At 39.7% G+C, this 24,730-nt stretch overlaps 1 protein-coding gene across 1 annotated transcript in view; it reads right to left on the minus strand.

Moving 5' to 3' along the window:
• The window catches only part of tbata (thymus, brain and testes associated), a 39,752-nt gene that overhangs the window by 12,122 nt on the left and 2,900 nt on the right, over positions 1-24,730 (minus strand). Inside the window, exons 2-6 of the mRNA XM_022669067.2 lie at positions 21,402-21,606; positions 8,619-8,783; positions 6,979-7,073; positions 3,262-3,432; positions 1,883-1,964 (exon numbers count right to left, since the gene is read on the minus strand). Coding sequence (XP_022524788.1) covers positions 1,883-1,964; positions 3,262-3,432; positions 6,979-7,073; positions 8,619-8,783; positions 21,402-21,603 — 715 coding nt within the window. The 5' untranslated portion in view covers positions 21,604-21,606. The remainder of the gene's footprint in view (positions 1-1,882; positions 1,965-3,261; positions 3,433-6,978; positions 7,074-8,618; positions 8,784-21,401; positions 21,607-24,730) is intronic.

Genomic DNA, 24,730 nt, shown 5'->3' on the forward strand with positions numbered 1-24,730 from the left:
TCATTACAGGAAATTTCATCTACAGGCTAATCGCTGTTTCTACAGCTAATCCTTTCCTCACCAATGCGCATAATTAATTATGTTATAATTATCAGAATAATTATACCCTGTAAGATGTGGATGTTCTGGATGTGAGATGACTGAGCTTCCTCATATCTCCAGCTCCAGTTATGTAATAATTTAATATATGTGTGCATGTCGGAACAGAAACCATACTAATTATTATGATACCTGTTAGAACAGTCTGTGATATCATTTAAAAAAATTTAATACATAACAGATTAGCCTTATATAACGAGTACTCATCAAGTGACACATTCCCTGCCTTGTGCTTGGCCACTTTATTAGAAACACCTACCTAACTTGTGTTTTCACTTATTGGTGGCCACTTTATTAGAAACACCAACCTAATTGTGTTTCTACTCACAGGTGGCCACTTTATTAGAAACACCTACCTAAATTGTGTTTCCACTCACTGCTGGCCGCTTTATTAGAAACACATTCCTAGCTTGTAGTTTCCTTCACTGGCGACTGCTTAACTGGTAACACCTACTTAATCAGAAACATCTACCTACTGGCCACTTTATTAGAAACACTAATTAATTTATGATTTAACTCGCTGGCCACTTTATTAGAAACACTAATTAATTTATTATTTCACTCACTGGCCACTTTATTAGAAACACATTCCTATCTAGTGCTTCCACTCACTGGCCACTTTATTAGAAACACATTCCTATCTAGAGCTTCCACTCACTGGCCACTTTATTAGAAACACATTCCTATCTAGTGCTTCCACTCACTGGCCACTTTATTAGAAACACATTCCTATCTAGAGCTTCCACTCACTGGCCACTTTATTAGAAACACATTCCTATCTAGTGCTTCCACTCACTGGCCACTTTATTAGAAACACCTACCGGTACCTAACTTCTGCTTCCACTCACTGGCCACTTTTTTGGAAACACTAATTTATTTATGATTTCACTCACTGGCCACATTATTTGAAACACATTCCTATCTAGTGCTTCCACTCGATGGCCACTTTATTAGAAACACCAACCAAAATTATGTTTCATCTTACTGGTGGACACTTTCTTAGAAACACCTATTTAACTTGTGATTTCACATTCTGGTGGCCACTTTATTTCAAACACCTACCTACCTTACATGTATTTCCCTTCGCTGGCCACTTTATTAGAAACACGTACTTAACTTGTGCTTTGAATGACTGACCAGTTCATTAAAAAACACCCACCTAGCTTCTCCTTGCACTTACTGGTGGCCACTTTATTGGAAACACCCACCCACACTGTTCTTCTACTGGCCACTTTATTAGAAACATCTACCACGATTTCAAGAGCTTCCACATGTTGGTGGCCACTTTATTAGAAACACCTACCTAAACTGTGCTTCCACTCACTGGTGGCCACTTTATTAGAAACACCTACCTAATTGTGTTTCCACTCACAGGTGGCCACTTTATTAGAAACACCTACCTAATTGTATTTCCACTCACAGATGGCCACTTTATTAGAAACACCTACCTAATTGTATTTCCCCTTACAGGTGGCCGCTTTATTAGAAACACATACCTACCTTGTGCTTCTACTCACTGGTGGCCACTTTATTAAAAACACATTCCTATATAGGGCTTCCACTTACTGGCCACTTTATTAGAAACACCTAACTACCTCCTACCTTTTACTCACTGGTGGCCACTTTATTGGAAACACCTACCAAAAGTATGCTTCTATTTACTGGCTGCTTTATTACAAATCAATAATTACACCAACAATGTGGTGGCGCTAGAAAAGATAAATTGATGAAGTGGCTCTAAGTTATTGAGAATTCCTGAATGTTGGTGGTTTCTGGTGCTCACCTCTGTCTCCAGCCAGCAACAGCCACTGCTGTACCAGAGATAATGAATCAGTCTGCAGGATCTGACACAGCAACTCCAACACCTGAGAGAGAGAGAGAGAGAGAGAGAGAGAGAAGAAAAGAGAGAGAGAAGAAAAGAGAGAGAGAGAGAGAGAGAAATTGATCATTGTTAACACTTTATTTTGATAGTTTATAGGGCAGTTTTTAGCATTTTTCAGCAGGAAAATGCCCGACCACACACTACTTTTTTTAATTTACGATTGCAGCTGTTTCAAGTAATTTCATCTATTTAAAGGCTCTTATTTAACTAGAGGATCATTGTGATTGTTTGCAAGATTACTTTTATTGTTTCTAACCAAAATATCAGCCAATAGAACAAAAGACACTTTTAGTAGATACAATCTCTAAGAATCATTAAAAATAGGTTAATTCCTCTTATATTATTAAAATTTTTTTTTTCAATATTTAGACTGTATTTCATAGGATTTTACTTGCTGAGATACATTTTTTGCAGTGTAAAGATTGTTCTGCCATCTTTAAGAGAAGAAAAAGACACCTTATCTTCTTATCATTTGTCTCCAGAAGTTCTGACAGTTCTATTGATCTTCTCTTTGGTTTAAAAGGACAAATGAAGGAATCAGTGATCTTTCATTAAAACAGCAGTGAGATCTGCTTTATTTCTCCTTGAATAAGAAAGGAAAAGGCTATTTGTCCTTGGGGGTGTGACACTGAGCCCTGAACAATTTGTTTTTACCTTTGATTTTTTTCGGTTTAAAAAAGTATCAAAACAATTTTAACAGTTTTAAGACGTGGCTTTTAGTCCAACTTGTGTGACTCTGGATAGATACTAAAAAAGTGGAAAATCAATAGAGACATTGATGGGAATAAAATTCCGGCTGTGTAAAACTGAGCAGCGTTCTGAGGAAGAGCTCTGGGATTGCTGGTCATTAATTTGGCTCTCCCAACTTTCCCCGCCCTGCTTCCTCAAGAGCCTGATAAATTGTTGTATAGTGGACTGTGGAGGGGAAGGTCTGACCGCAGGAGTGTCACTGGGGAGAGTTTAGAGTAATGAGTGGAGTGAACAGCGCAGGCCAAGCCTTTAATAATGGCTATTTACAGCAGCACAAGGTCATTCTGCACACAGAACACAAGGACTGAGACAGGAACAAGTGTTCAGGGACATCAGTTAGAGGACAGGTGTGCTCAGGAGCGTCATTGAGAAGGTGAGAAAAAAGTGTGTTGTGTTAAGGTGCATGTGTAAGACTGTGTAAGAGGTAAAGAAGTATACTGGTGCATGATACAATTCAGAATACTGTATATGTAGAGGTAAGTCAGAAGATAGTTAAAAAAGGTATGGTCAGGGCAGTTCAGGTGTATTACCCTGAGTTCCTGTCCATCCAGGCTGGTAGGCTGTGATCTGTGTGTGGCTGGGCGTCTGTGTCCAGTTGCAGTATCTCTGCGTTTTGTGCCCCAAGAGGATGAAGGGATGATCCGGCCTGTCTGAGCCGAGTACTGAGTCTTCCTACGAGGGGGATCCTCATCTCTAGATCTCTACAGAACACAACACAATCACCATACATTAGAATAGAGACAAGTACTTTGTTTTTTCACTCACTGTTCAAAAGGTCCTGAAGTGGACTACAGTTTAAAGTGGCTTTAGTCTAGAGCCTAAGTCAAGTCATTAGTCTTTAGTCTAGAGTTCGCTTCAAGTCATGAGTCTTAAGATTAGAGCCCAAGTCAATTCATGAGTCCTAAAGACTCCTGATTTGGAGTCTAAACCAAAGGCTCCTGACTAGATTTGGACTCTAAACTAAAGGCTCCTCACTAGACTTGGACTCTAATCTAAAGACCCCTGACTTGACTTGGATTCTAGACAAAAAAACACCTGAATTGCCCTGGACTCTAGACTAAAGTTGTTGTCAAGTCAAGTCACAAGTGCTTAGGCTCAGTGATCAGAGAGGTCTTCAAAATGAATATCGAGCTGCTTATATTCCTCATCTCTGGAACTATACAGAACACAACATCCATCCACTATATTAGAGATAATTACTTTTAGGCTGGAGTCTGCATCAAGTCACAAGTCTTTAATTCAGAGTTCAAGTCCATTCATGAGTCTTTAGCCTAGAGTCCAACTCAGGTCAGAAGTCTTTAGTCTAGAATTTAATCAAATCACAAGTCTTTAGACTAGAGTTTAATCAAATCACAAGTCTTTAGTCTATTCAAGTTCAATTCAAGTCATGAGTCTTTACTCTAGAGTCCAAGTCAGGTCACGAGTCTTTAGACTAGAGTTTAAGTCAGGTCACGAGTCTTTAGTCTAGAGTTTAAGTCAGGTCACGAGTCTTAAGTCTAGAGTTTAAGTCAGGTCACGAGTCTTTAGTCTAGAGTTTAAGTCAGGTCACGAGTCTTTAGTCTAGAGTCCAAGTCAGGACACAAGTCTTTAGTCTAGAGTTTAAGTCAGGTCACAAGTTTTTAGTCTAGAGATAAGTCAGGTCACAAGTCTTTAGTCTAAAGTTTAAGTCAAGGACCAAGTCTTTAGTCTAGAGTTCAAGTCAAATCACGAGTCTTTAGTCTAGAGTCCAAATCAAGTCAGAAGTCTTTAGTCTAGAGTCCAAGTCAAACCACAAGTCTTTAGACTAGAGTTCAATTCAAATCTTGAGTTTTTAGTCTAGAGTTTAAGTCAAGTCATGAGACTTTAGTCTAGAGTTTAAGTCAAGTCATGAGTCTTTAGTTAAGAGTTTAATCAAATCACAACTCTTTAGTCTAGAGTTCAATTCAAGTCAAGAGTATTTAGTATAGAGTCCAAGTCAGGAAACAAGTCTTTAGTCTAGAGTTCAAGTCAGGACACAAGTCTTTAGTCTAGTGTTCAAATCAGGTCACGAATCTTTAGTCTAGAGTTTAATCAACTCACAAGTCTTTAGACTAGAATTCAATTCAAGTCATCAGTCTTTAGTCTAGAGTTTAATCAAATCACAAGTCTTTAGTCTAGAGTTTAATTCAAGTCATGAGTCTTTAGTCTAGAGTTTAGGTCAAGGAACAAGTCTTTAGTCTAAAGTTCAAGTCAAACCACAAGTCTTTAGTCTAGAGTTTAAGTCAAACCACAAGTCTTTAGTCTAGGGTCCAAATCAAGTCAAAAGTCTTTAGTGTAGATATCAAGTCAGGTCACGAGTCTTTAGGTTCAGTGATCTAAGATGACTACAAGACAAATGCTGAGCTGCTTATTTTCACTATTTAAGACTAGGGCTGCCACGATTAGTCGACTAGTCACGATTATGTCGACTATTAAAATAGTCGACGACTAATTTAATAGTCGATTAGTCGTTTTTTTTTTTTTTTCTTTGTTTTTCTCTCCAAACTGCTGCGACTGCCTTTCTGTCCTGGACGCACATGCGCAGTAGTGGAAACCGGGGTAGGTAGTGGACGACATCTCAGGACATTATACAGACAGGCACTGGTTTCATGGCTACCCCGCTACAGAACTCAAAAGTGTGGGATCACCAAGAAAATAAAAGTGAAACGCGTGCAATGCAATATCTGCAATGAAGAACTTGCCTTCCTCGGCAGCACAACCGCGATGCACGAGCACCTGAAAAGGAGGCATGTTGTGGCTGATTAAATGACGAAGAAGCTAAATTGCTATTTAGCTGCTAAAATTAGCGTAAACAGAGCGTTAACTTAGTACTTAACTTACTCATTTTGATAGCTTTAAAACAGAGGTCACTAATAGGCGGACTGCGATCCGGATCCGGACCCAGACGTTGTCACAAATGCCGTCCCAAACCGATAAACTACAGAGAAGGATTTCATTCTGACAGCTTCTGTTTTCAGTGCTTTTCGGTGCAGTAAACTCACAGATCAGTCATGTGTGGTGTAAAATCACCAAACGCTCTCCTCTGCCAATCAGATCTGTGCAGACCGCTGCCCTGTGTATGGTAATGTACACAATATCTGGACAGAGAGGCATTTTTTATTAATATACTTTTTTTTTCATAATAGTTCAAACAACCTCACGGTTGAGATGTTTCATAAATGCCAGTGCCTTATCCTTATTTTACACAGTTGTTTACACTTTATGCTAAACAGTAAAATAATTGTCTGTTACAACAAGCTGCATATTTCATTAAAGGTTTAATGAACTATGATTTTAATTGTTTTTATTTTTAGTTAGCATATAGCTGAAATCTAATGTTGGTTGTATAATAGCAGCTGCATTCTATTGTGATAAACTGTGTTTTATATTCAATTAACGTATGATCCGATTAGTCGACTAATCATAAAAAATAATCGGTGATTAGTCGACTATAAAAATAATCGTTTGTGGCAGCCCTATTTAAGACACAAGAAGGGATGGGCATTTTAAAGTCCTGTGGTTCACATGCATCTGGGTTATTAGGGCATCGAGTTTTTGAGATAGGTAAAGTAATCCAGATTAGTGCTGGCTAACACTAACATCATGTTACAACATGCTAACCTGAACTGCTATCAGTTAGAGCAGACAGAAAAACAAAGTTTGATTCTATATTGAATCAATTTAGATAAAAATGTGATTATACTGATCATACACTGCTATCTGCCATTGCAAAAGTGTTTGAACTCATCTTGTTCTTGTTTGGGTAAGATTAGTGTCCTCAACCTGGCATGGCAACCCCCATGGCAGACAGCTCACTTCAATGTTTGGAATTTGGACCGCAGTATTTATTGTACACTAACTTGAATACCCATCTCTGCTAAACCTGTCCATACAGAACATCCGGAACCTGGCCATTGCTCAAGGTCTAAAGGCTAGTAATCACAAACTGGAAATCAGCAGATGGGCTACAGTCTCTAACTGAACATCAGGAAGGTGAAGCTCAATAATACACCTAAAAATCTAATTTCAGCACTGAAGAACAGTTCCCAGTATAAACTCAGACATTGGATTCTAGCTTTAATAAATTCTTAGAGGTTTTTAATCTGATTTAAGCCCACCATAAGCCCCCATGAGTGCCTCATTACTCAGCCTCTCAGCACTGTTACATCAACGCCATTACTCATCATGGAGCGCTGAAGTATCTGGCTGTGAACACAACGTGGTTCAGGAACATCTGCTATTTACTCTACCTCGCCATCATCTCCTCGACTCGGACCTGCAGCAGAGAGGCTGACTTTGGTTGCCAGGTCCTTCAGCTCTTCCTGCCACGCTTCTGATAGCAGTGCTGTGGGGGAGAAGAATGACTATTTACACTCACATGCCAAAAGCCACGAGAGAGCAGTAGGTACACTCATCGCCAACACAATGGTTGCAAAAAAAGTTTTTGATTGATATGGGCAACTTTTGTATATACAGGGTTTGGACAATGAAACTAAAACACCTGGTTTTAGACCACAATAATTTATTGTGGTGACGGACGGTTCTGGTGGAAACAGGAGAGTTGAGGTGCACATTGAATTCTGCCGTGATTTGGGCAGCCGTGGTTTTATGTTTTTTTGGATACAATCCGGGTTAGCACCCGAACATCCCTTTCAGACAGCTTCCTCTTACAGCGTCCACAGTTAATCCTGTTGGATGTGGTTCGTCCTTCTTGGTGGTGTGCTGATATTACCCTGGATACCGTGGCTCTTGATACATCACAAAGACTTGTTGTCTTGGTCACAGATGCGCCAGCAAGACGTGCACCAACAATTTGTGCTCTTTTGAACTCTGGTATGTCACCCATAATGTTGTGCGCATTGCAATATTTTGAGCAAAACTGTGCTCTTACTCTGCTAATTAAACCTTAAAACTCTGATCTTACTGGTGCAATGTGCAATTAATGAGGACTGGCCATCAGGCTGGTCCAGTTTAGCCATGAAACCTCCCACACTAAAATGACAGGTGTTTCAGTTTCATTGTCCAAACCCTTTATATATTGAGCTATACATTCAGACGTACAGTAGTTCGTAATGTTCATGCACACAGTATGTAGCACATTGTATAACGCAACATGCCAGAAATCTCAGCATGAACTTGTAGAGGTTCCTAATGGAGTTCTGCGATAATCCATACCTTCCAGTTTGAATATTCTCACACAGTTCCTGAAGTTTTTGCTGTAGGGGTGGAGTGTTGATTGTGCATTCAGTATCATCCCATATACTTTCAATCAGGATAGATCTAGAGATGTGGCTGGCCGTGCCATAGTATCTGTGTCTTTAATGCAAGATCTTAAGATGGCAGCAGTATGTGGATGAGTATTGTCCTGGTAGGGCCACTGGCTGTAAGACCTCATGAGACCCACACCATGAAAAATATTAAACAATATACTGATATCGTCACTGATTATGGAGCCTTTGCACACTGATTAATTGGTTGTCTCCATCATGATAAAAAAACATTCAACATAAATTGTTACCACCCACAGTGGACAGTGCAGTTGGTGGTAATGATTGTGACTGGCAGTCTCTGGTTAGAATTATCCACAGAAACAGACAAGTGACTCAAAGCAGGAGAGCCCACACACATATCCCACAGGTCACTGCAGCATTCTTTAGCGTGCATGTAACTAGAAAATGATTGCAATTACCCATGTGTTTCATACACATGTTTAATTCTTTTATGTGTATTGGAACAAAATCTTTGGCGCCTTTTCAAAATTGGGGTTCAATAACTTTGATTCAAGCATGTGATGCTCATTTCAACTCGCCTGTGGCAAGTAACAGGTGTGGGCAATACAAAAATCACACCTGAAACCAGATAGAGGTTTCAAGAAGAGACATTGACTCACCTGTGCCATGCCGGGATCCGCTGGCTCCACTGGCTGGGGTGTAGCTGATGGGGTGGGGCTGGTTTCCAGAAGCTGGTAGCTGGCTCTTGATGAGCGGATGTGGGCAGAGCGGCGTGTTGGCGAACCAGTCATCATTCACCGCACACACAGGACTACCATTCAGACCTGCAGAGATGATTACAACATTTTACATCTTTATTTAGGCCTACAATTTAAAATACACTATTAAAAAGCCAAAGCCACAAACATTCATGCACTTTATTGACCTTTTAATTTACAGACCAACACAAAGTAGCACTTAATTGTTAATAGGAACAAAAATATAGCCTGTTTTTTTTTTTTTACATTTTAATCAAATACAAATCTAAAAAAGTATTCAACCACTCAATCTAAAGTGCCTAAATAAAATCCAGTGTAATCAACTGCCTTAGTTGCCTTAATTAGTTAATAGAGTCCAGCTGTGTGTAAGTTAGTTTGCAGTGGTTTGTTAGAGAACACTAGTGAACAAACACCAAAATGAAGACCAAGGAATTCACCATACAGGTCAGAGATAAAGTTGTGGAAAAGTTTAAAGCAGGGTTTGGATATAAAAACATCCCAAGAGGCCAAGAGAACCATGGTCACTCTGGAGGAGCTGCAGAAATCCGCAACTCAGGTGGGAGAATCTGTCCACAGGACAACTATAAGTCATGCACTCCACAAATCTGGCCTCTATGGTAGAGTGGCAAGATGAAAACCACTGTTGAAAGAAATGGGGAAGCTGGTCAGAGTTGGTGGGAGTACGAATGAAGATAAATGCAGGGCAATCCTGGAAGAAAATCTGTTCAAAGCTGCAAAAGACTTAAGACAAGGAAGGAGATTTACCTTCCACCAAAGACAATGACCCTAAACATACAGCCAGAGCTACAGTGGAATTATTTAGATCAAAGAATATTGATGTATTAGAATGGCCCAGTCAAAGTTCTGACCTAAATACTACTGAGCTTCTGTTCTGTAAGTTTTTAGATTTTTATGTGATTCAAATTTTGAAAACCATGTATCATTTTCGTTCCACTTTGCAATCATGTGCTACTTTGTGTTGATGTATCACTTAAAATCTCAATAAAATACATTTAAATGTGTGATTATAAAGTGACAAAAGATAGAAAAGTTCAAGAGGTATGAACACTTTTGCAAGCCAGTGTAAGCACAACCAGAGCACATTTATAGCCAGAATTAATAATACACTGTAAAAGTAGTGGCTAATACTTCAAACTCTTTGTACAGTAAGCTTTCCAAATGATGAGTCAAAGCAACGGCATACTTCAGTCTCACACACACACACACACACACACACACATAGAGGGAGGAGGGCTTCAGCACTGCACAACTCATCTATACACACACATACTCCAGCACACTCAGCACGATCACACACACACACACACACACACACACTCACACTTCTCTGCCTTCAGCCGGTGATGCGAACTGCTTACATACATTCATTTCTCTGCAGAAAGTACTGCAGTTCTTGTGAAAGTTTAAGAACAATGTTCCTCAAAGAAACATTGAAAGGGATTTGCATATTTCTTCCTCTGCAGCCCATAATATCATTAAACCATTCAAGAAATTGGGACTGAACCGTTATTCAACAATAGAACTGATAGAACCACATGAACAAGAGATCACTTTACTCTACAAAGCTCTGCAATACAAATACAGAGTTACTGTACATTTAACAATACCACTGTGCTACTATACCGTGCAAAACAGAAGCTGTAATTATGTTTCTTTGGGCTTGGAAGCATCTGAAATGAACCATCACACTCATGTACTTGTGGAAACGTGTATAGACCTCTGAAGTCGTGCCGTCATTTTGTAGTCGGCGCCAAGTTGTTTATGCCCATATTTGGGGTTCTGTGTCTAAGCGGTTCAAGTGAATGGGGAATTTAAATGGGCTTTACAAAAACTGTCCTCTGTCACATTCTGTGTTACATTTACCTCCTAAATATCACTGCATCCTCTGAATCACGAGATCGTTTAAGGGTAGTAACTAGAAAAATGCTAATGCTTTACTGACGTCACAGCACAGCATCTGGAAATGACCCCAGACTCGATTCTGCATAACAACAGCGAACTCCGGTCAGATCGAGTTTTGGATTATTATGCTTCTTCACAGAGGATCATTAAAGCATTTAAACAGGTGAAAACTCTTTCAGTAATGTTGAGCAGTGTAATGTTGAGCAGTGTGGTCTGTATTAGAGCTTTAAAAGGCAGATAATAAGAGAAAATAGCTCTCAGTTCAGCAGCCCTTCTCTGCAGGTTTTGTAATTAATTACGGTCATTTATACTAATTACAACACCTGACCCAAATAATCAACTAACAACTAACTAATCAACTAACTACCTGCCCTCATTGAGGCGACAACCAACCAGAAACACCCATTTATTTCACTTCATAATAAAGAGGGTAAATGTTAAAACATGTTACAGCTGGTTCTGGAGTATCGCTCACCTGTTTTAGTGATTTCTGCACGCACGCCACAAACAGAGTCGCCTGAGGTGTGCTTTTGCATAACTTTTGCTTTTGCATACTGTTTGTGGCGTGCGTGCAGCAATGGCTTCTTTCGCATCACTCTTCCATACAGCTTCTCCTTGTGCAAAGTGCGCTGTATTGTTGACCGATGCACAGTGACACCATCTGCAGCAAGATGATGCTGCAGCTCTTTGGAGGTGGTCTGTGGATTGTCCTTGACTGTTCTCACCATTCTTCTTCTCTGCCTTTCTGATATTTTTCTTGGCCTGCCACTTCTGGGCTTAACAAGAACTGTCCCTGTGGTCTTCCATTTCCTTACTATGTTCCTCACAGTGGAAACTGACAGGTTAAATCTCTGAGACAACTTTTTGTATCCTTCCCCTGAACAACTATGTTGAACAATCTTTGTTGTTAGATCATTTGAGAGTTTGATGAGCCCATCTCTCTCTCTCACTCTTCAGAGGAGATTCAAATAGGAGAACAACTTGCAATTGGCCACCTTAAATACCTTTTCTCATGATTGGATACACCTGGCTATGAAGTTCAAAGCTCAATGAGGTTATCAAACAAATTTTGTGCTTCAGTAAGTAAGTAAAAGTAGTTAGGAGTATTCAAATCAATAAAATGATAAGGGTGCCCATACTTTTGCACCGGTCAAATTTTGGTTTAATGCATATTGCACATTTTCTGTTAGTACAATAAACCTCATTTCAATCCTGAAATATTACTGTGTCCATCAAACTGAAATGGCTGTTGCAAACACCCAAATATTTAGAACAAGAAATGATTAAGATTAATAGGGGTGCCCAAACTTTTTCATATGAATGTAGAAGGATAGATAAAAATGTGTGGAGGATTTTAACCCCATACTGGACCATTTGGACCATTTCTGTTGGATTTAACTAAATGTAAAGAACACTTGCCATTTTTCAGAAACTTGCAAAATATGTAAAAGGACCAAACAACAAAACTTGGAAAACAATGTTTTGTTCAGGTGTTTCAAGAACACACACTTCAATCTAAAAGCCAGCCCTCGCAGCAGGTTTATGGAAGTGTTCCATGCTTTGAACAAAAGAGATTTCTGAAAACATCCAAAAGAAGTTATCGAAGCCCAACAGACTGAAAAAGGTTACAAAGTCATTTATAATGAGTTTGGCCTCCGTCAATCCACTGTGAGGCTGCTGAAATACAAACACAGGAAACTCAGCACCAGAGTGACAAGAAAACTTAGTGTTTGTATAGCTGAAATAACTCCAGTGGTGCAGCAATTAAAATGAAATAACTTCGGATCTATGGACCTGGAGGCCTCGCTTGCATTAAGTAATATGATCATGTTATGTAATATGTTCGTGTTATGCAATGTGTGCATGGCAAGATAGTACAGAGGAACTCCCATATTCTTACAAAAAAACAGTCATTTAAATCCTAAGTTTGCACTAGCCCATGGGTACGTCAGAACAATTGGGAGAATTCAATAAAACTGTTAAGCATGGTGGTGGACATATTATAGTTTGTGGCTGCTTTGCTGCCTTGAGTCCAATGCAGCATACAATTATTGATGGACTTGACCATAAGCAGAGAGAAAAATATCATGAAATTCAAGTCAAGGTCTAGACATAGATACATACGAAATATATGTTCAATATATGAGCAGTAAATGTAGAATATATGTGTAAAATATTAAGATACCACTTCAGTTTCTGAATCAGTTTCTCCGGTTTTGCTATTTATAGGTATATGTTTGAGTAAAATGAACTGAATTGTTGTTTTATTCTATAAACTACAGACAACATTTCTCCCAAATTCCAAACACTAATGTTGTCATTTAGAGCATTTATTTGCAGAAAATGAGAAATGGCTGAAATAACAAAAAAAAGATGCAGAGCTTTCAGACCTCAAATAATCCAAAGAACATAAGTTCATATTCATAAAGTTTTAAGAGCTCAGAAATCAATATTTCGTGGAATAACCCTGGTTTTTAACCACAGTTTTCATGCATCTTGGCATGTTCCCCTCCACTAGTCTTACACACTGCTTTTGGAGAACTTTATGCCACTCCTGGTACAAAAATTCAAGCAGTTCAGCTTGGTTTGATGGCTGTGATCATGGTGATAAAATCAAAATCAAAGAATATATATATAGAAAAGAAGCTGTTCCTGAACTGACTGGTTCTGACATTGGCTGCAGTCTAAGTAGGGGGCAGATCTTCAGTAGGACTGGACTGTACTATGAATTAACCTTTTCAGTAGCCTATTGGTCACACTTATGGAACAGTTTAACAAGACTTACATTTTCGTGGTGCCGTTTTTCCCATTTGTGCTGCACATGCACAGAGAATTGTGGGTAACCAATGACCATGAAGGATACATCAGTCATGCCCTCACGCTGAATATACAGTATATACACACATAGTGTCAAGTCTTCCCAGAAGAGTAAATACAGGATCCCTGTTAATACATTTGGCTTGTGAAGAGGTGCTGGAGAAACAGCTGTCCAGAAACTTCTGGAGTGTGTTTGTGAGTTTAATTGGCTGGTAGAAATCTCCAGCACAGTGAGGGTCAGGGTAATTAGAGAGCTGTGGGTAAGGCTGGCACAGTGCCGCTGCATTATTAGCTCTGCTGCTGGTTGGCAGTGTTAATTACTCTGAATGCTCGTCCTCTCCTAATGTAATCCCTTATTATTTCTATTCGAATGTGAAGTGGTTCTCTCGGACATGTGCAGAGCCTGATTGGGTCCGGTTTGTCAGCATGGCCTGCGGAGGAGTGTGTTCCTGTGTGTGTGTCACTCTGACAGATAGTCCATTGCCTTGGGCCTCACATCATTTCTCAATGCCATGTGTTTCATGACTGATGGACAGTTTGGGAATACTGTGTCTGGCTTTAGCCTCAGCTATTCTATCCTTCACTGGATTTACAGTTTACACAGTCTGAAAACATATAACCTACATTATTTTACATATAATTACATGAAAATACTTTAAAACTACTAAGTATTTGGTATTTACTTAGTACTTAGTATTTTTAAATGAACACATTTGTTTAAAAATAATTACATAGTTAGCTTAACATAATTAAGTGCAATTACAGCTTACATTGGAGATTACACTCTAGTCCTCAATTTAGCTCAGTCTGGTCAAGTTGGTCAAGCTGGTTGACCAGTGTAGCTCTTGCCCAGTATAAGGTATGTATTTGTTGGATGGTTGAACTGGTTTACAAGCAAGTTTAACAACCAGTATGGCCAGCAAGACAAAGCTTGTCAACCAGCATTACCAAGCTGGTCGACCAGCAAGAACAACCCAGCTAACAAGGAACGTTCTAAGAACATTTAGCAACGTTTTAAAAAGGGTTTAGGAAGGATAGCCCTAAACGTTATAGAAATAATGTTCCAGGAACATTCTGAAAATGTGCAACATAATGGTTAGCATCATAAATCTCTTTCGTATCATGAAGAACAACAGCAAAAAGGAATTAACACTTAAAGCTCCACTAGGTAGGATTGAGATTTTGTGCTTGTGGGCTCCCCCTACAGTTGTAGAGTGTAATAAATGTTTCATGCCGATTAGTTTCTCTTTCTCGTTTTTTGGCTTTCACAGACATATTTGGTCTCTTTCCAGCTTCTGCCAGAGTGTCTGTAAGTTTGTAAAGAATGAACCAGTAGTCTTTGTAGAACTGTTAGAACTAAAGGTCGGAAAGCAGATCGCAGTTCTCGCGAGTGTTGGTCGTGGTCACCTCGGAAAACTTACAGAGTCTGGTTTGAGCTCAGAGGAGCCCGGCACAGACACAGAGAACTTTAGTTGCATAAGACTCTGGTTCCGTAGAACATGAACATGCCAATAAAAAGGGCCAAGACTCAAACAGGGAACCTCCCTAAGAACAGGAGTAAAAACGCCAAGAGGAATCAAGACTCAAATAGTAAAACCGTCCTACAAGCATGAAGTAAAATTGTTAAGAGGAACCAAGATTAAAAAAACTTCCTAAGAGTGTTTTCATACCTGCACTCTTTAGTTGCATAAGACTTGGTTTCCTAAGAACATGAACAGCCATGATAAGGAACCAGAGAACCTCCCTAAGAACATGAGAAAGAATCACAAGGAGGAACCAATAATTAAAAAGAGAGCATGTAGAGGAATCACAAAGAGGAACCAAGATTTGCTTGTCAACTAGCATCACCAAGCCGGTCGACCAGCAAGAACAACCCAGCTTACAATAAAGGTTATAAGAACATTCAACATTTATTTTTAAAGATTGCAAGAAGGTTAGCCTGTAACGCTACAAAAATACTATTCTTGAAACGTTCTAAAAACGTGTGACATAAAATTGGTTAGGAATGAAGGGAGCATGTAAAGGAGGCAAAAAGAGGATTCACAGCTCAAACAGAAAATCTCTTTCGTAGCATGAAGAACAACAGCAAAAAGGAATCACTACTTAAAAAGAGAACATTCCTAAGACTGTTTTCACACCTGTACTCTTTAGTTGCCTAAGGCTCTCTATGAATTATTCTACAAACAGGAAGAACTGCCATGAAACAGAAAAACTTTCCTAATAGCAAGAAGATTCTTAAGTGGAACCAAGACTTAAAAAGAGAACCTTCCTAAGAGTGTTTCACACCTGCACTTATTAGTTGCATACGATTCTGATTCTGTAAGAATGTTCCTAAGAACAGACATGAATGACTAAAACAGAAAACCTCCCTAAGAACATGAGGAAGAACCACGAAGAGGAATCTAGGCTCAAACAGAAAACCACCCTAATAGCATGAAAAAAATTGTTAAGAGGAACCAAGACTCCCTAAAAAACCTTCCTAAGAGTGTTTTCACACATGCACTCATTAGTTGCATAAGACTCGGTTTCCTAAGAAAATGAACAGCCATTAAAAGGAACCAAGACTCAAACAGGGAACCTCCCTAAGAACATGAGTAAAAACCGCCAAGAGGAATCAAGACTCACACAGAAAATCTCTTTCGTAGCATGAAGAACAAAGCAAAAAGAGTCAAGATTCAAAAAGAGAATCTCTGTAGTAGTCTCAAAAACTCATCTTCCTTTAAAGAATGGTGAAGAGCCCCAAAGAGAAACCAAAACTCGAAGAGAGAACCTCCATACAAGCATGAGGAAGAATCATCAAGAGGAATCAAGACACAAACAGAGCATAAGGAAGAACCACTAATACCAGCACTGTTCTGGTTCATGATTTTGAAATTGTTCGCTGCGTTTCTACCAACAAAAGTAGGTTCCTACTAGTTTCTACAGCGCAAATTGTGACGACATCTGTGGTTGTGTCTGTTTGTACAGGAGCACCGCTGCTATCAAACAATCTGATGATGTATGATGTGGAGTTTTGCCATTTCCCAAAAACTGGTGGAAAAATGGGCTGGTTTGCTAAAAAGCCCCATGGTTTTTATAGGCCTGACCAGAACTGGTTCAATAAGCACAGTTCTTTTGGTGGAAAAGCACCCTAAGAGGAAGGAACTCCTTTGGAGCTTAAAAATCAACATTATAAATTCTCCTCCTGTGAAGTTCTTTTGGGGTTCATTGGGTTTCTCCGGACAGTGATAATGATTGTGGTTTTATCATTGTAATCTCTTCACTGTTAAGAAAGAATGCGCTCAGATTCAGATTGTTACTGTTTGTGTTGTTGTTCATGAACAAGTCTCGTTTCCACGCTTTGTAGGTTCAGATAATTGCTTTCTGAAATGTTTTGTGGTCAGAAAGTTGATTAGAGCTCTGCGTGCTCATTAGCGGGCTGTTTGATGTGTAGTGTGGCGTGCTGGGTAATTTCCTGTGCTGTCATCCCAGCTGGAGTGGGACGGTTCTGTCGGTTCTGTAATACAGAGAGCAGCATGTTCAGAGATTCCCTGTTTTTCTGCTCAGGCACCTCCATTTGAACCTCATGTAGGCCTGTAATGAGCTGGAGAGCTGAATCAGACAGGCTGGAGTAGGAAAACATTGAACTGAGCGGGATGGGAAAACTTTGATTCAGGATTAAACAGGGAGGACAGTTCTGAGGGAGGACAGCTGGTGGAGTTTCCAACAGAGAAAGTTGTTGTTTTTTTAATCTATACTTTGAGGGAAAATGTGTAAAAAGCGATGATCTGCCCTAAAGGACCAGCTCTTATGAGCCGGATGGAACAGAGGTATAACACACGGTTAATTTTGGGCAGTGTACCTCTTGGTTAGAGATGGTTGATTGTTAGGCATGCCTCTACAACACACTTGAAGACATATTGTCCAACTGACAGACGTTGGCATAATGAGCAACAAAACAGTTTATGGACTGCTACAAACTGAAACAATATTGTCCTAGTTGACAAATCCCTGTTCTGTTTGGGTTCCAACAACAGTCTGGTTTGAGTATGAAGGTCTTATGATGAGCACTTTAATCCTGCCAGACGTTGTGCCAACTGAGCCGCAACATCTGCGGGTAAATATGCTGCAGGATGCCTGTCAGTCCTGATGCAGTCAATTTGCCTGCTCTGGACTCTGAATCACAAAACAGAGACTCCAATTCCCAGCATGCACTCTCACCGGACTTTCCTGACTCTGCTAGTCAAATGATGCTACGGCGTCCCCCTATGTTGTATAAATACCCCTCTGTTTTTTTCTGTTCATCGCCATACAGGAGCATCCGAGCCTACACTACTAGACTCTGCAACAGCTTCATCCACCAGGCAGTCAGACTCCTCAACGCACAGAGACAGAGCTGAAACCCACCCAACACACTCACACAAACTGAATTGAACCCCCCTCTACACACACAAAGACTGAATTTCACCCATTCAGCACACAGAGGCTAAAATGTCTTTATTCCTATTCCTGAATTACAAAACAAAGACTCCAATTCCCAGCATGCACTCTCACCGGACTTTCCTGACTCTGCTAGTCAAATGATGCTACGGCGTCCCCCTATGTTGTATAAATACCCCTCTGTTTTCTCTGGTCATCGCCAAGTATTGGATCAAGTTAACTAGCTGTACAACACATACTCTTTGTTTTTGACTTTATTACCAATCAATTTTGTATTTTTGACCACTCTCTTGCCTTGCCCTATTTATTGTTTGTTTTCTGTTGCCGACCTTTTTGGGTATTATTGACTACTCTTTTGTCTTGCCCTTTTATTCTGCTGGATTACCTGTCACTAACTATCCCTGTAAGCCTAGCCCCTTCGTATATAAATTGTGTGTTTGGTATATCCTCTTGAGACCCTGCGTCCTCGTATGTGGACATTACTTTTCTGCTTCTCTACACCATGATATATATTTTATGTTGACCTTTGGCCTCATATGGAGACACTGCCCATAACATCTAGTTCTTACATGGCAACATTACACTTAACTGATGGAAAACAAGGTGTCAGGAATCCCAGTTAAAAGTTTCTACAGCCAATCCAGGCAGAAACATGGGCAAATGACGAAAATGACTTCTTGTACAAAGACAAAAATTAGTTTTTATACTTTTAGGTCCTACTTATAATGCACACCAAGCAAAAGTCCGGGTCTCAGGAGGATTTTGGAATAATTTTACGTTGCAAATGATTTCTTTTTTCGACAATATACATAGCGATATTAAACAATGCAGGGCCTATGACATCACCAGCCCCACCCTTATCCGTGCACTGTCTTGCGTCTGGACCGATCTAGAGCTGAGTCAGCGCAGAGAACGCTGAGCCTGCGCAAAACTGTGCTGGATTGAAGTGCACTGCTTTCGACCTGTTTGTTTAAAAGCACTTGTCTAGCCATGTGGATGGAGGCCATGCAGGGTACCTCCTGTTCACTCCTGCCCCCCCCCCTCGCACTCCCCCTCCACCTCACACTTCTTGTTTCAAGAATCAAAACATTGCAACATGACGTGTTTGATTCAATTGCCTTAAGTGATATCGCATGTCCTGCAATGTTACTATTGTGCATGCACACATCGCAATGACGATGCTTAAACGATATATCATGCAGCCCTAGTTTGTTCCACTATTGTTGAACTACTGGTATGTATACTCTCTGCTCATAATCATGCTACTGCCATTTTCACAGTTTATTGACAACAATTTTTGTACTTCAGGTACTAGGTACTTTTCACTGGTCTATAAAAACTGAGAAGTTTCTGCAGCAGAAGTTACTTCCCTAACCACTTACTGCTCCTATTACACAAAACACAAAGCCTGTTATCATGATTCTGATTGGCTTGCTAGCAGTTGTCCAGAATTGGATGCTTCCAGACAGTTCATGAGAATCACTCTGGGACAGAAACAGAGATACCCCAGCTCTAAATTAAAACCCATCAGCAACCAAACCACAGGAATAGTGTAATTTATCACAGACTGGACTGAGTGGTAATTTTAGCCTAATTATTTGAGGAACCCTTTGGAGATCCCGCATTCTCCACCACATTTAATCTGCACCACATCAGTGTCTATACACAGGAGAGGAGCTGATTAAATACTGGCTGAATGGTGGAAATGCTGGAAATGGTGGACTTATTTTCATTACACTGTTGCTGTTTTTCTCATTTGCTTTCTAAAGTAAAGAAAAAGTAAAAAGTAAATGCTTTAATCTATCAACTATTAATTAAATCTGAATAAAAATTTAATACTTTAAGTAACCAAGTCTGTAATTAACTATGACAGGACATTTTCTACATTGAAGCCATTAGAACTAACAGGCCAGATCTGCTAAAGCTAAGCTAATGTTTAGATTTTAAAATTATTTGCCGTATTAAACTGTATTAAAAAGCTCTCTGTGGACTCCAGTGTTGTAGAGTATAGTGGAGTATAATGGTATGAAAAAGTTTGGGAACCTCTGATAATTTTTCAGGATTTTCCCTGTCATTGGTTGTTTGGATCAGCAATTTCAGTTAAATATATCATACAGCAGAGAAACACAGTAATATTTGAGAAGTAAAAGAAGTTTATAGGAATTACAGAAATTGTGCAATAATTCTTTAAACAAAATTTGGCAGATGCATAAATTTGGACACCCTTGTCATTTTATTAATTTGAATACAATAAGCACAAATTATTGGAACACAACATTTGTTTGGTAAGCATATTGTCCCTTCATACACGGGTGAATCTAATTATGAGAAAGGGTTAAGGAGCCAATTGCAAGTTTTTCTCCTTTTTGCATCTTCTCTGAAGAGCAGCAACATGGGAGCCCTTAAAACACAACTCTCAATTGACCTGAAAACAAATACTGTTCAGCATCATGGTTTAGGAGAAGGATACAAAAAGCTATGAGTTTCCACTGTGAGACCACAGGCATAGTTCTAGTTAAAACCCGAAGTGGAAGGAAAAGGGAAATCTCAGATAAGCAGAGGAGAAGGATGGTGAGAACAGTCATAATCAACTCACAGACCTCCAGAGCTCCAAACACCTACAACATCATTATCTTACTGCAGATGGAGTCACTGTGCATCATTCACCTACTCTGCGCACTTTACACAAAGAGAGGCTGTATGGGAGAGTAATGCAGAAGAAGCCTTTTCTAAGCACAGAACAGAGTCGCCACAAACAGAGTCGCTTGAGGTATGCTAAAGCTAAAGAACATGTCAGTCACAAGTCAGCTTTATGTTGGAATAAGGTGCTGTGTGTGGACTGCTGAAGCTAAAATTGAGTTGAAGGTGGTTATTTATGAATGGGGAAAAAGAACACAGCATTCCAACACAAACACTTTACTGATCCCCACAGTAAAATTTGGTGGTGGTTCATCATGCTGTGGGGCTGCGTGATCAGTGCAGGTTCTGGGAATCTTGTTAAAGTTGAGGGTTGCATGGATTTTAATCAATATTAGCAGATTCTTGAGAACAATGTTGAAGAATCAGTGAGAAAGTTGAAGTTGAGCTGGGGCTGGATACTTCAACAAGACAACGACCCTAAACACTAAACACTGCTCTAAATCTACTAAATTCATGCAGAGGAACAAGTACAACGTTCTGGAGTGATCATCTCAGACCCCAGACCTGAATATTAATATATTATTAAAATCTGTGGTGTGATTTAAAGTGAGCTGTTTATGCTCAGGAACCTGAATCAAACCTGACTGAACTGGAGATGTTTTGGAAAGAAGAATGATCCAAAATACCTTCAAACAGAAGCCAGACTCTCATCGGAAGCTATAGCAAGCATTTAGGAGGCTTAGGAAACTTCTCAAATATCACTGTGTTCTTCTGCTATATGATACATTTAACTGAAATTGCTGATCTGAACAACCAACGATTTATGAAGGTAAATCATGAAAATGATCAGGGGTACCACTGTTTCTGTTGTGTGGAGAAGCCCACCTGAGATGTGTGTGACTCGGTGGGGGTGGGGGTTGTGTCTGGAGAAGAAGGAGTTGTGGCTGAGAAAGCCGAAGCGAGTGCTGCCTCTGCTGGTCACTCTGCTGAGGTCGGTGATGAACTGAGCCGGACTCAGGAATGAGGGTTTGTTTGGTGCGCTCTGAGAGATGGACGCACGCCCCTTCACTTCCTCAGAAACCTCCATCACCTGCAGAACAGATGACACCCACACACCATGTTAGTGTATATTTAATTAGAAAGGGGCTATGAAGAGATATTTAAGGGATGCCATAGAAGAACTCTCTTTGATTCCATATAGAATCAATTTTCTACTAAAAAAGATATGATTTGAAGGAGCCTTAGGTTAAATTCTTAAAACTTTTAATAGGTCCATCAAAAGGTCCACGAAAAGGGTGCTACTGTTATGAGTCACTTATTTGAGTCAGTTATAACTCATAACATTTATCAAAAAGCTAAAAGATTTTTATGGAGTGAATTTTGTGGCAAAGGTTTTACGTAACAAAAAAAAAAGCTGCAATCTAAATTTTAAAAATCTAAAGGAAAAATTGTATGTTGCAAATTCAAAAATAATTCTAAATATATAGCAAATATATATTTTTAAATCTACTTGGTTACTTTATTATTCTTTGCATTTATTAAAAAAATATTTCTGATTGGATTTTGACTGTCTTTGCTTTTATTTTTGTGTTTTTGTGAGTTTTGCTTCTGGAATATCTCATTTGCTTCTGCTTCAGTTTTTTGCTTCAAAATTTTGGCACAGTTTCACTTGAATCTCCATTGGTCAGCTGGTTTTGGACTAATTGCTGGTTCCCTGAACCCGCATCTGAGACTGACCACGCCCACCCCGCAGCTTCAAGCGTTCTTCAAAACACGGCGGAGTAAACAGGTTTTATTTAGCACATCTCGCTAACGTGAGCTTCTTAATGGAGTAAAACACTTGCTTACAGAATAAATAGAAGATTAAACATAACGTTTGTATGAAATTTAATTGTAAAAGTATCTGCTGCTGTTGTGCACTGGAAGCTGTTCGCTCTCCGTGTTTAAAAGAGCGCTTGAAGCTTGCGGGGTGGGCGTGGCCAGTCTCAGACGAGTGTTCAGGATACCTGTCAGTCCAAAACCAGCTGACCAATGGAGATTCAAGGGGGATGCCTTCTTCTAAGCCCCACCCACCTGTGCCAAAACTCAAAAGCAAAAAACTGAAGCAGAAGCAAATGAGAAATTTCAGAAGCAAAAGTCTTTAGTGAAAAACAAAATCCACAGAAAATTCACAAAAACACACAAATAAAAGCAAAGACTGGCGAAATCCAAACTGAAATAATTTTCAAATAACTGCTAAAGATAATAAAGTAACCAAGTATATTTAAAAATATATATATTTGCTATAAATTTTGTCTCTTTTGAGTTTGCAACATACAGGTTTTACTTTTGATTCTTTACATTATGATTACGGGTTTTATTTTTTGGTTTAGAATTTTGGCACAAAATTCACTCCATAGATTCTTCTCTATGATGTCTTATCAGGGTTCAATAAAGAGCCATTTAAAATTGGGTTCATGTGCAGCAATGAGCCTAAGTGTCCTATCGTACTCCTTACACAAGGAGCGTCACAATGCATTTTGCTACCTTACACCCCGTTAACAGTCTAGTTTCATGCCTTGCCATTAAAATAACGTCAAAATTTAGAAATATATCCACACTGATGGGCGCAGTGGTCTGGAAATGTGGTGTCCAGGTAAATTTCTGGCATGTTGCTATTTTAGCGGCAAGAACCACAGGTATGCCACTGACTAAATTGAACCTAGACAACAGTCAATCATCAGAGTCCATTCCTATAGATGCCCCATGCATGCTGCATGCAGACATGCACATTAAACTCTCGTTAAACACACACACAAACCGATGCATGCTGCGGAGCGCAAACCCGGCTTTTATTGTACCTTCACAGCATAAAAAAACATGCAGGTCAGTATCCTCACAAAGCGCTGCATTGTTAAGATATGAACGTGCCAAAGTCAGAGCACACACGGCTTTTAAAAGGGAACAGCAAGTCACACACTAACTGATAGTTTATTTCATGTTACGCCCAAAACACACCCATGATTAATTAGAGAATTAGAGAATTCTCTAAGAGAATTAGTACATGCCTTTTGCACATTTCAAGCCACACAAGGTGTCCACATGATACTAAAGACACACGGACATGTTCTAAATCAATCTGCGCAAAGAACCCTCTACAGTTTTAGCAAGTTCTTATCTATGATAAACTTAAATAATCAGTGTGTATTGATTACCCCAGACCACTTTAGGTTAAACTGTAGATCACATATTATATGATACTGGTCTCTGTGTTGTAGGCCAGCGTTTCTCAACATTTTTTCTATCACGACACCCTTTAAAAGTATGCAAAATCTCAAGGCACCCCAGTGTACAAATGGGGGGCGGGGGGGTGGGGGTTGCTGGCGCAATACTTCAGGTGAGAACGAGGAGAGTTGCTGGCGGAATATTTTATTTCAGGTGAGAAGGGGGGTGGGTTGTTATTTACAATTAGCGCGAAACCTGCAGACTTTTCAAACGAGTGAAATACTCTGCTACACTCACTGCCACTGGATGAAGAAGTTAATGGCTCCGATTCAGAGTTATCTGAACCTGCAGTCTTCTTTTAAAAAAAACGTTCCATGCGAGCTTGAGCGCTTCACACTACTCTCGCAGTGCATCGCGTGGGGGAAAAACTTTACAGTGTGTCCCAATTTAGGGGCCGCATCCTTCGGAGACTGTATTCGAAGACAGATTGCGTCACAGCTGCGCAGTAATACACCGCCTATCTCTGTGGGTCGCATCCTCCAGAGTATGCTGCCTGTGAATTGGGACACACCCCGACACGCGCTGACTCTGGAAAGGAAATATGCAGGTGATGCGCAATATTTTGATGGCACCCCCGATGAAGCCAGACGGCACCCCAGGGTGCCGCGGCACCCTGGTTGAGAAACACTGTTGTAGGCTGTAAGAGCAAGCATCATTTTCTGAGCTGCTGACTCTGTGTTGACTGAGTACTAAATGCAAATATATTTCATACCCTGACAACCCACATGTTATAACAAAAAATATCAAATTATCAAACGAACATACAATTTAGGCATAATAACCAAAAGTCTAGTAACTCAAGTTTGCAGTAAACATTTTTTTATGTTAAAAAAAATCTTATTTTACTGCTATAGTAGTAAATCTCTTGTAAACGGATCTGCTGTATATAACATTTAAATGTCTTCAACTATTGTTACAAGTCATTGTAATCTTTATAGTACTATACATAG

This window comes from Astyanax mexicanus, chromosome 15 (genome assembly GCF_023375975.1).
Source record: "Astyanax mexicanus isolate ESR-SI-001 chromosome 15, AstMex3_surface, whole genome shotgun sequence".
Lineage (NCBI taxonomy): Eukaryota > Metazoa > Chordata > Actinopteri > Characiformes > Acestrorhamphidae > Astyanax > Astyanax mexicanus.